Source organism: Fukomys damarensis, unplaced genomic scaffold (genome assembly GCF_012274545.1).
Source record: "Fukomys damarensis isolate Sample0158 unplaced genomic scaffold, DMR_v1.0_HiC HiC_scaffold_12, whole genome shotgun sequence".
Lineage (NCBI taxonomy): Eukaryota > Metazoa > Chordata > Mammalia > Rodentia > Bathyergidae > Fukomys > Fukomys damarensis.
Window position 1 is genome coordinate 44941468 of NW_022900924.1, and position 11233 is coordinate 44952700.

At 39.3% G+C, this 11233-nt stretch overlaps 1 protein-coding gene across 8 annotated transcripts in view; it reads left to right on the forward strand.

The window, feature by feature from the left end:
- The window catches only part of Atp13a3 (ATPase 13A3), an 86848-nt gene that overhangs the window by 16567 nt on the left and 59048 nt on the right, over positions 1 to 11233 (forward strand). For 7 of the 8 annotated variants that reach the window (XR_780234.2, XR_780235.2, XM_010624063.2 and 4 more), the window contains exons 2-5: positions 6262 to 6360; positions 7960 to 8133; positions 8992 to 9174; positions 9392 to 9462. Coding sequence is in view for 6 of the 8 variants with exons in the window: in XM_010624063.2 (XP_010622365.1) it covers positions 6310 to 6360; positions 7960 to 8133; positions 8992 to 9174; positions 9392 to 9462 (479 nt within the window). In the remaining 2 variants the exon portion in view is untranslated. Of the gene's footprint in view, positions 1 to 869; positions 888 to 6261; positions 6361 to 7959; positions 8134 to 8991; positions 9175 to 9391; positions 9463 to 11233 lie in introns of those variants that run through there. The other variant, XM_019207500.2, reaches the window with a different exon arrangement.

Genomic DNA, 11233 nt, shown 5'->3' on the forward strand with positions numbered 1-11233 from the left:
GTATTGGGACCTTGCGCTTGGGAGGCAGGCGGTGGAACCACTGAGCTAAGTCCCCAGCCCCATACTTTGTATTTTCTACTTTAATTTCTTTAACCCATAGATTTTAGAAATATATTTTATTTCCAAATATTGTGGGATTTTCTCCTTGTATTTCTGTTAACAGTTAGCTAATTTAATTCCATCATGTTAAGAACTTTGTTTTTATGACTTCATAAAGTTTTATAGGGTTGGTTTCATTTCTGTTTTTTTCTTTTTTTTGAGACAGGCTCTCACTGTGTAGTCCAGGCTGCCTTGAACTCACTGTATAGCCCAGACTGGCCTGGATCTTCCTGCCTCAGCTTTCTGAATGGTGACTGCTTTGTGCGCATGTTCAGAGGACATCTGTCCTGTGGTGGTGTGGAGTGTTCCATATTTGCCAGGTTCACCTGATTTAGTGTTGCTCTGGTCTTCTGCTTTTGTAACCTACTTGCCTGTTAATTTTTGAGAAGATTAGTAAACAGAAACCACTGATACTTGTGAATTTCTCTCTCCTTTCATTTTCATGTAATGTTTTTGTTTTGCTTTTTGCTTCATATGTTGAAGGTCTTAAGTGCATACATATTTGGGGTTGTTACTGTAGTATCTTCATGAATTAACCTTCTTGTCCTAGAGAAATGATTTTACACTTTCTCCAGCTTTTGTTTGTTTGTTTGTTTTGGATCGAACTCAGTTGGTTCCTTGAGCTTGAGAGGTAGGCAGCAGAATCACTGAGCTAAATCCCCAGCTCTCCAGCTTTATTTTGAATAGTGGATTTGTTTTTATTTTTTCAGTACTGGGGATCAAACTCGGGACCTTGTGCTTGCCAGGCAGGTGGCACCACTTGTCCTCCTTCTGAGTGCTGATATCAAGTATGTACCACCACACCCAGCTTCATTGATATGCTCAGATCATTTATATCCAAGGTGCCAGTTGATACTGTTAGGTTTTAGCCAATCATCTTGTTGCTTTTTTCTTTTTTTTGTCTCATCTCTTTTCTTTTTTCTTTGTTTTGGTCAGTTAGGTTTTTCTGTCTCTCTTTGTCTCTCTGTCTCTGTCTATATCTCTGTCTCTCTGCCTCTCTGCCTTTCTCTGTCTCGTGTGTGTGTATGTGTGTGTGTGTGTGTGTCTCTGTCTCTGTCTCTGTCTCTGTCTCTCTCTCTCTGAAATGGGCCTAGACTGGCCTTGAACTTGAGGCAATCCTCTTGCCTCAGCCTTCTGAGTGCTTGGATTGCAGGCGTGTGCCACCACACCAGGCTAATTGAAGATTTTTTTTTGTGGTTCTGTTTGATCACCTGTATTAGCTTTGTAGCTATGAGTCTGATTTTAGTGCCAGTTTAAAGTGTATATCTTTTAATTTACTAATCTATTTTCAGGTGATATTAATCCCCTTCAATTGCTCTGAGAGTTTTATAACCATATGCTTGTTCCTCCCTGTTTTTTGAGACAGGATCTTGTAGTCTAGGGTGGCTTCAAACTCGCTGTTGCCATTTCTGGTGTTCTTCATTCCTTTGTGGAGTCCGTGTTTTCATTTGGTATCTTTTTTTTCCCCTTCTATGCAGGATTTCCAACCAGGCATGTTGGTGCACGCCTGTAATCCCAGCACTCAGGAGGCTGAGGCAGGAGGATCTCTGAGTTTGAGACCAACCTGGGCTACATAGTGAGTTCCAGATCAGTCTCAGCTACATAGTGAGACCCTGTCTCAAAAAACAAAAAAAACAAAAAAAAAGGATTTCCTTAAACTTTTTTTTTCCTTGCAGCTTACAGTAGGTTGCTGCTGCTAAGTGCCTGTCCCCCGCATCTTTTTTCTTTCTTTCTTTTTTTTTTTGTACCAGGGATCATTCGAACTCAGGTCCTTGTGCTTGCAATGCAGGTGGCAGAACGATTGAGCTAAATCCCCAGCTTGTTTTCAAGTTTTTAATGTCATGATTTTTGGGTTACTGAGGATTAAATCTGGGTGCTCTTATCACTGAGCTACATCCCTAGCTCACTTTCTTTTTGCATAGTTTTTACTAGTGTGCCTTCAAGGTCATTTTATTTTGCTTGCATTAATTTTATTCTTCTTGTATTTGTATTTAATCTGAGATATTGGACTTTTTTTTTCTTTTTGGTACCAGGGATTGAACTCAGGACCTTGTGAGGCAATTGGTGGCACCACTGAGCTAAATCCCTGGCCCTGAACTTTTTAATTTTGATATCTTTTATGTCTCCAGTTAACATGCAGTCTTCTTGCTGTTTGAGCATGTGTAATAGTTAGAGTAGCTGTTTTAATATGCTTCTTTACCAGTTCTGTTACCCTTGTCAGTCTCACTATTTCAGTTTCTCATTCTGGGTTGTATTTTCTTGCTTTTTGTGTGCCTACTATGTTTTTGGTGTTTTTGTTTGTTTGTTTGTTTTGTTTTTTGTGGTACTGGGATTGAACTCAGGACCTGTCGATTATTGGGTAGTGGGGTACTTTTTATTATAGAAAATGTTTTAAACTTGTTCTTTGAGTTGGAAATGATTTTCAGTGTTTTCTTTTTAAGTTTGGTTTAGGTCTTACTTTTGGTTTTATTTGGGAGGACCAGAGTGGTTTTGTTTAGGGCTGATTTTATTCCCCTACTGAAGCCTTTTAAGAATTCTCCTTGATTCCTTGTAACAAATGGGGCTCCGGTTGGTGGGACTGGCACTATTGCAGCCTTCTGTGAGCCTTGCATGTGTCCCCTTTCAGCATTTTGGGTGGTGCTTCCTGGCCTGTGGTCGTTTCTTCCCACTGCTGGTCAGGACTTAGCTGAAGACCTGAGGGGGCCGCCATGCAGGTGTGGGTCTGTGCACATTTCCTGGTGCACTGACCTCAGACACCTTGCTGTAGTGCCTCCCTTCACACCCAGCTTGGTCTCCACTTCTGACCACTGGCTTCCCCTGGAGTCCCTGCCCTCACCCCTTGCAGGGAAACACACCTTTTAGGCACTAAACTGGAAAAACTGTGGAACTTGTCTAGTTTGCTTCACAGCTCTCTGTTAGCACATTCATTGCTCAGTATCCAGTTCCTTGAAAACCATGATGTATTTTGCCTGTTTGGGGTGGTTTGAGGAAGGTGGACAAATCTGATCCCTGTTACTCCATGATGGTTGGGAGTACAAGTCTCTTCATATGAAAATTTGAAGTAATCCCTCTCTCCAGAAAACATAGGTGGTGTGATGGGAGAGGAAGATAACAATTGAGTGACTTCAGTGAGCCCCGAGTCATGATCCTGGGGTTCATTTTAGATCCCAAAGAAGAATCACTAACTAAAGGTTATGGGTCCTAGCCTTGTGCAATTCTTTCTGGGGATGGTGTGGAGTGCAGGGCCACTGTCTTATCCTTTTAGGTGAGCACGGGTGCTGTTGGCTTGTTACATTCTACACATTCAGACTACGCCTGCTGATCTTTTTCACAGGGAAAGATGTGGGGCTTCATGAATTTTTCCATGGTTGACAGCAACGGTAGCAGGTGTAATTCTTGAATAACTGCCACTTCAATTTATATTGATTTGCTGTATCATTACCACAGTGGAACAACTCTTGGAGTGTGCTTTAGGGGCCTGAACACTGCTCTAGACTGAGAAAAAATTGTTACTACACTGTATGATAATGTGGCTTGTTTTGGAGAAGTTGGACCAGATAAAGACTTCTCCTATTCCACAGTGACACTGAATCCATTATTTTTATTGGTCATATGATTGATGATAAAACATCAAGAGATTTCAGTAGTCTAATATGGGATTTGTTTAAAATCCTTCATTTGGCTCTTTGGCTTTGCATTTATCACATAAATACAGCTACTGCTGTCTTAGCATCAGTGTGTATGTTAGGTCATGTACTGAGCAAGTTTTTTTTGAGTGCCTATCATGTCACACCACTGTACACTGGATAAATGAGTAGGAGTATAGGATCTGAAATGAAGAAGGTATTCCCTCCGCTATGTTATGTGGAAGTCACATTGTCTTTATCATTGCAGGGACAAAATATCTGACATCCAAAGTTAAAGGAGGAAAGATTTATTTTGGGTCACAGTTTGTAGAGGTTTCATTCCATAGTCGTCTGCTTCCAGGGCAGAGCATCATGGCAGAGGAGAAACAGTTCATGGTGTGGCAGGCAGGAAACAGGGGGCCTCCCTCCTTTCCCTTTTTGTTCCATCCAGGCTACAAGCCTATTGGTTGATGTCACCCACACCCAGGGTGGGTCTTCTTCACTAAATCCATCATCCACACCCAGAACTCTGCCTAACTAATTGGGAATCCAATTCAGCATCACACACCCATGGTCCAGTCACTCCCAAAGCCCTACCTATAAGCACATGAGGCTTTGGGAGGAATGCTTAGATGCAAATCATGACATCAGCCTTGTCCAGTGCAGTGACTCAAAGCTTTGTTTTTTTTTTTGGTACCAGGGATCCATTGAACTGGGGGACCTTGTGCTGGAGAGGCAGGTGGCGGCACCACTGAGCTAAATCCCTGGCCCTCTAAAGCTTTTTGGATCTTGACCTTTAATGCTTTTTAAAATTTCTGTGTTTGCTGAAGAGCATTTACTTGTGTGGGTTTTATCTATACTGGTACCATATTATGGGTTATTGATATTTTAGGCATGGTGGTCTTTGATATCTGGGAGATTGCTTCTAGAGCTCTTGTCAGATAACCAGAAACAGAGGACAGTTAAGTCCCTTATTTAAAATGGTGTAATATTTGTATTTAACCCATTATCTTCCCATGTGCTTTAAATGACTTCTGGATTACTTCTCACAGGTACTAGGTAAATAGTTGTACTGTATTTTAAAGGAGTAATAAGCAGAAAAATGTCTGTACATATTTATTAGAAATGTTAATATTTTCCTTAAATATTTTGGCTTGTGGTTGATTGAACTAGTGGACACAGTGCTGGCTGTAATTAGCATGGTTTACCTACCAATCATTGATTACAGAAATAGTAGCATCTGGTGCAAAGCTGGGTAGAGAATTGCTGGTGGGTTAAATGGAAATATGTAATAATAGAGTCAGGGTTTCTTGTTGTTGTGAAAAACTTGGAGAAATCGAGCTTTCTTTGCTTTCAGCTGCCTCTGATCCTAGAGGAGACCCCAGCAGCTTCCATGCTTTGCAAACTGGATCCCCTGGGACCAGGGATTGAACTCAGAACCTTGCATTTGTAAGGCAGGTGCATTGCCACTGAGCTAAATCCCTGGCCTACACAAGAGATTATTAGATCAGTCAGACGTACTAATAAACTTACTACAAGTTAAGGAAGATTTCTCTGAAAATACCTATTTTATAAAAAATAGTAAAGGTGTCACTTTGCAAGTTATTTGTTGTGTAGCCAGATAGATGTCTAGTATTTGACATACAGAATAAAAGGGAGTCGGGTGTGGTGGTGTACGCCTGTAATCTCTGCACTCGGGTGGCCAAGGCAGGAGGTTTGCCATGAGTTTGGAGGCCAGCCTGAACTGCAGAGCAAGACCCTGTCTCCAAAAAAAAAAGGGGAAAATTGTGTCAGTGGGCTCAGTGAGTTTTCTCCTTTGACAAGTTTCATGCATAGTCAGAAAGATGCCTCGTGGACTTGGAGCTAGTTGGGGTCAGTTTTGTGTTCTCCAGTGGGAGCATACCCGCCCTCACAACTGAGTTTTGGCCTAAGATTGCTGTTTATGGACAATGGTCAGTAATATTTGTTGGATAATGAATTAATAATCTCTTAGAAGCTTTTGGGCTGGTTTCACTTCCACTGCACAAGAAGAGTTGTATGATACTTTGTAGCTCAAGGTGGTTGAACTAGGCTCTTCTCTGAATCTGGGGAATAAAAAAGCATGATTTTATATTAGCTCCTCTGATAATTTTAAGTTGTTCAAGGCTGCTGCTGGTAGAAATTAATGTAATATCCCGAGTTTCGTGGTAGTAATGCAGGTTCAAGAATTGTCATGCCATTGAAACTGTCCTTAGAAGAACCAGCTAGCACTTTGATAACTATTTAAAATACCAGTCGGAGGGCTAGGGATGTACCTCAGTGGCACCGTGCCTGACTTGCAAGCACAAGGCCCTGAGTTCAGTCCCTGGTACCAAAAAAGGAAACAAACAAAAAATACCAGTTGATACATATATTATAAGAGCTTTCCCATCAGCAAGTGTTTAATGCTTCAGAGGAAATCACATTTAATCAGAATACTTTAGAGCACTTTGTATAATAGACTATTGAAAGAAGGATTTAAACTGATTAACCAATACTCGTTTCTTTCTTTTCTCAGTTATCTTCAGCTGTTTCGAAAGACAAAACCTTCCAAACCACTGTAGATATGGACAAAGAAGAAAGGAAGACTATCAACCAAGGTCAAGAAGATGAAATGGTAACCAGTTGCATAATTTGTCCAGGGAGAGTGAAAAACTATCATTACAGCTTTTGCGGGGAGTAGTTTCTTCATCCTATTGATTTTTATTTATTTATTTTTTAAAGGTAAGATCTTGCTATGTAGTTCAGACTGGCCTTGAACGCACAGCAATACTCCTGCCTCAGCTTCTCTGAGTGCTGGGATTACAGGTGAATGCCACCATACCCAGCTCTATCATTTCTGTTTTTGAATTGGGATTATATAATATCTCTACTTGTTTTAGTATAACTCCTTTTTAACTTGTCAGCTCTTAGAATTCAGAGGAAGCCGGTTGCACTGTTATCCCAGCTACTTAGGAGGCCAAGGCAAGATTACAAATTCAAGGCTAGCATGGGCAATTTAGTAAGATTATCAAAATAAAGAATAAAATGGGCTGGGGATATAGCAGGTTCCACCACCTGCATCACAAGCACAAGGTTCTGAGTTGGATCCCTGGCACCAAAAAAAAAGAATAAAAAGAGGTGGGTGAGGCGTGGGCATACACTCAGTAGTAGAGTGCTCCTGGATTTGATCCATCCCAGGTTTTGAAAGCAAATAAATAAAACTCAGAGGAAATAAATAATGTGTTTCACATTTGTTAGTTTAAGATATTCGCTAATACTTAAAAATAATCCTAAATAAAGGGTTCTGGTTTGTGGTTAAAATGTTTTAAATCAGCTTAATTACAATACAACTTGTCAACCCTTTGTTAGGGGCTGAGCTGTGTCAGGTAAAACAGTAACTGTCTTGTGAAACTTGAATTTCAGATAACCAAGGAATAAATCTCTCAGTATCTCCCAGAGATTTTATAATGCAGACAAATTACTGTTTGCTTATTTGACGTTTAAATGTAATGAGGCATTTGGCTTATGTATCTGGCAACCCTTGGGTGAGGTGATGTGAACATTTCATTTGGCTTTTATAGGCAAAGTGATTGATCTTAGTGGTAGTGGGATAATTAGTAAATCATTTGGACAAAAATAAACTTAAGCGCTATCCTATCTAAATGCACTGTTACAGTCTGGATTACGTCTTGCAACAGAAGTAAGATACTAATGAAAAAATTGGTGAAATCCTAACACCAAGTTTAATAGCAGTGCTGTGTTTTGACAAATGTACTGAGAGGCTCACAGTAGAGGAAACTGGATGCAGGGCATACAGGAACTCTTAATATTTCTGCAGCTTTTCTAGAAATCTGAATTTATTCTGACATAAAGAGTGTACTTAATAGGAACCTGCCTCCTAACAGTGCAAATTCTGGAAGAATTGAAAAGGTACAGTATGTGAGAATGAAATTGGAAATATTGTAAGAAGATAAACTATGAAAATGTGGTGTTGGTGGGAAAAAGCTATGTCAGGAAAGATAGTGGAAATGTCAAGTATGAAATCATAAACATAAACACCAACAGATTTAACTACCTAAAAGTATAGCTTTGACCACAATCTTGTCAGAAACAAAATGTAAAAGTAAATTATAGATTGAGAAGACATTTACAGCTTCGGCGAGCCATTTGTAAACATCTTCTGAGTTTATCTGTGTGTCCCGCACTGACTAACCCTGTGACCGTGTCTGGGCAGGAGGTTTATGGCTATAACTTGAGTCGCTGGAAGCTCGCCATTGTGTCTGTGGGCGTGATCTGCACTGGCGGGTTCCTCCTCCTCCTTCTCTACTGGATGCCGGAGTGGCGCGTGAAAGCGACCTGCGTCAGAGCTGCGGTCAAGGACTGCCAAGTGGTGCTGCTGAGGACAACTGTACGTCCGTGTGGTTCTTGGAGCTGATTGTTCCCAGAGTAAAATGCTTTCCTGTACACTTTGTTCACAATGCTAAGTAAACAGCACACACTGCCTAGATATAAGAGGAGGGTTGAATTTGGTGTCTCCAAGTGTCTGTTTGACCTGATAGTGCAGTGGTAGAAATCACAGGGATCTTGGAAATGGGCAGGCCTTCCTTGGATGGCTCCCAATCCCCTACATCCAGACCTGTCATTGGCCAGGCCGCCCAGGTGTCTACTATGTAGTGCTGCCACATCTAAGACTCTTTTTTTCTTAGTATCTTAAAAGTTGTATTAGTATTTGCTCACAATATATAAAATTATTCATATATATATAATTAATAATAATATATAATAAAATTAATAATATATAATAAAATACTCATTGGTACATACACATATCACATCTTTATCCTTCTAAGACTTGGAAGCCCTAATTGTGCAAACAGTTTATGAGATTTTGACATCTACTGTTAGCATATAGATGGCAAATGAAGGAATTATTCTTTTTTTGTTTTGTTTTGTTTTGTTTTTTGAGACAGGGTTTAACCATGTAGTCGTTCAGGCTGGCCTTGAACTCATGGTGATCCTCCTCCCAAGTGCTGGGATTACAGGCATGAACCAACATGCCCAGCCTCGTGATCTTTATGGATTATATTATTTGTACTGGTGAAGTGTCTGGTTAAATGGGAGAAGTACCTCTTGAGTTTGTTCTTTTTAACATTTAGTCAGTAGGAAATGATGCTTTCTCCATTAGCGATGAGTATGTAAAGAATGGAAATTAAAAATATAGCTACTTATATAATAACATGATTGACTATCTTCTCTCTCTTTTAAGGATGAATTCAGAATGTGGTTTTGTGCAAAAATTCGCTTTCTTTCTTTGGAGAGTGACCCATTTTCAAATCCAAAGTCCATAGTTAATAAGGTTTGGAATGGCCATGCAGTTCATTTAACTGAGAATCCAGCTGGAGAGGATCAGCGTGAGCTGAGTAAATACTCACAGACTTGCTCACAGCAGGTATTTGCTCTAGGGTCAACGTGTCTAAAAAAGCAGAATTGTTAACATTTTCTACCATTGTACATTTTATAATTTTGTTGCAGTTATTGCTTGAGATAAATTTATGTGTGTAGTACTATTACTAAACACAAGTTTAGTTGTTAGAAAAGTAGATTAAATACATGCTAAACCAAGTGGTGATAAGTGCTTTGATGTAACATTTTTGTATGTTCTGCAGATGCGTTACTTTACCCATCATAGTGTAAAGTATTTCTGGGATGATACCATTCACAATTTTGATTTCTTAAAGTAAGTATCTTTCTTTTTCTTGGACTATATTCTGAAAATGTAGGTAGACTCCATTCTGGTGTTAATTAAACTGAAGAGGTTTTTATTGTACAACTTTTATTCATTTGCTCATTAAAAACCACCATTATTTGAAGACTTATATGACCATTAAAAATAAATACTATCTACAAATTATACCCTGGCAAAATTTACTTAAAAGTTATAAGCTGTATGACGCAAAAATCCTTCTGATTCTGAGTTCTTTTTTACCTTAACATGGACACATAGACTATGTTTTAATTTAGACAGGTTTTGTGTGTGTGGTGTTGGAGATCAAACCTAGGGCCTCTAGCATGCCAAGTACATACTCTACTGCTGAACTGCACCTCCATGCCCTGTGTTTTAACTTTCAGTATCTGAATTATTGCTTCCTAATTTCTTGACAGTCCCATCTAGTTGTACTGGTATATGAAGAATCAAGTAATAGACAAACAAAAACTTAATTTACTGTGCGGAGAAAGAATGAGACGTTGTTTGTCTAAAGCTTTTGGGTAGGAAAGTTGGAGTAATCTTTTATAGTTTTTTTCAGAGAAGCAAAAACAATATTACCAAATTAGGATTGGGATCTTGCTGTATTACCAATACTATCTCTTAACTCTTGGGCTCATGTGGTCTGTCTTAGCCTCCCAATAATTCTTTTTTTTTTGGTACCAGGGATCGACTCGGGTCCTTGTGCTTGTGAGGCAGGTGCCAGAACCACTGAGCTATCTCCCCGGCCCCAGTAATTCTATTTTTATCACTGCTTTAAAAATGATAGTTATAGCCACTTATTATATATCAGCTTTATTGTGCCGAAGGAGTTCTTAATTCTAGCAGTTAAAGAGTCATGAATTAGCCGGGCGTGGTGGCTCAAGCCTGTAATCCCGGCACTCGAAAAGCTGAGGCAGGAGGATCACTGTGAATTTGAGAGCAGCCTGGGCTACATAGTGAGTTCTAGGTCAGTCTCACCTACATAGTGAGACCCTGTCTCCAAAAAAAGAAAAACAAAGAGTCATGAATTGTTAAGATAGCAATGCCTTCATTTTTCCTCAGACACACTGAGAATTGGAATATTCTGGAATGGGCCTGGGCATTTTCAGATGTCTAGTTCTAAATTCTTTTTTTTTTTTTTTTTTTTTTTTTTTTTTTTTTATAGTGAGACCGTCTCCAAAAAAAGAAAAACAAAGAGTCATGAATTGTTAAGATAGCAATGCCTTCATTTTTCCTCAGACACACTGAGAATTGGAATATTCTGGAATGGGCCTGGGCATTTTCAGATGTCTAGTTCTAAATATTTTTTTTTTTTTTTTACTTAATAACTGTCCTCAGCTGTGTGAAGGACTATTAAAGAGAAGCATGATGACCAAGTGTTTTCCAAATTCATCTCATAGAAGGAGAAAAAGTGATTAACTCAGAACAGAAAAGATTTAACCAGCGTGTGAATTTCAAACAGGATTCTCCTTTTTGTCCTCACTATTATCATTTATGGACTTGCTCCTATTCCTTCTGTTTTAACTATTGATCTTTAAGGAGAGGCTGAAGGTAAGAGACACCATGTGTAGAAATCTCATTTTATGAAGAGAAGCTTTCTTCCCATTAAGGCAGTGGTTCTCAGTTGGAAGCATTAAGGTGAGTTAGAATCACTACACCAGGGAGGCTTTACAAAATATAAATGCTCTGCAATCCATCACTATCTTTTACCATTTCTTGAAGAATAGCTCTTTTAGAAGACTGATCTTAACTAGTCAGTATA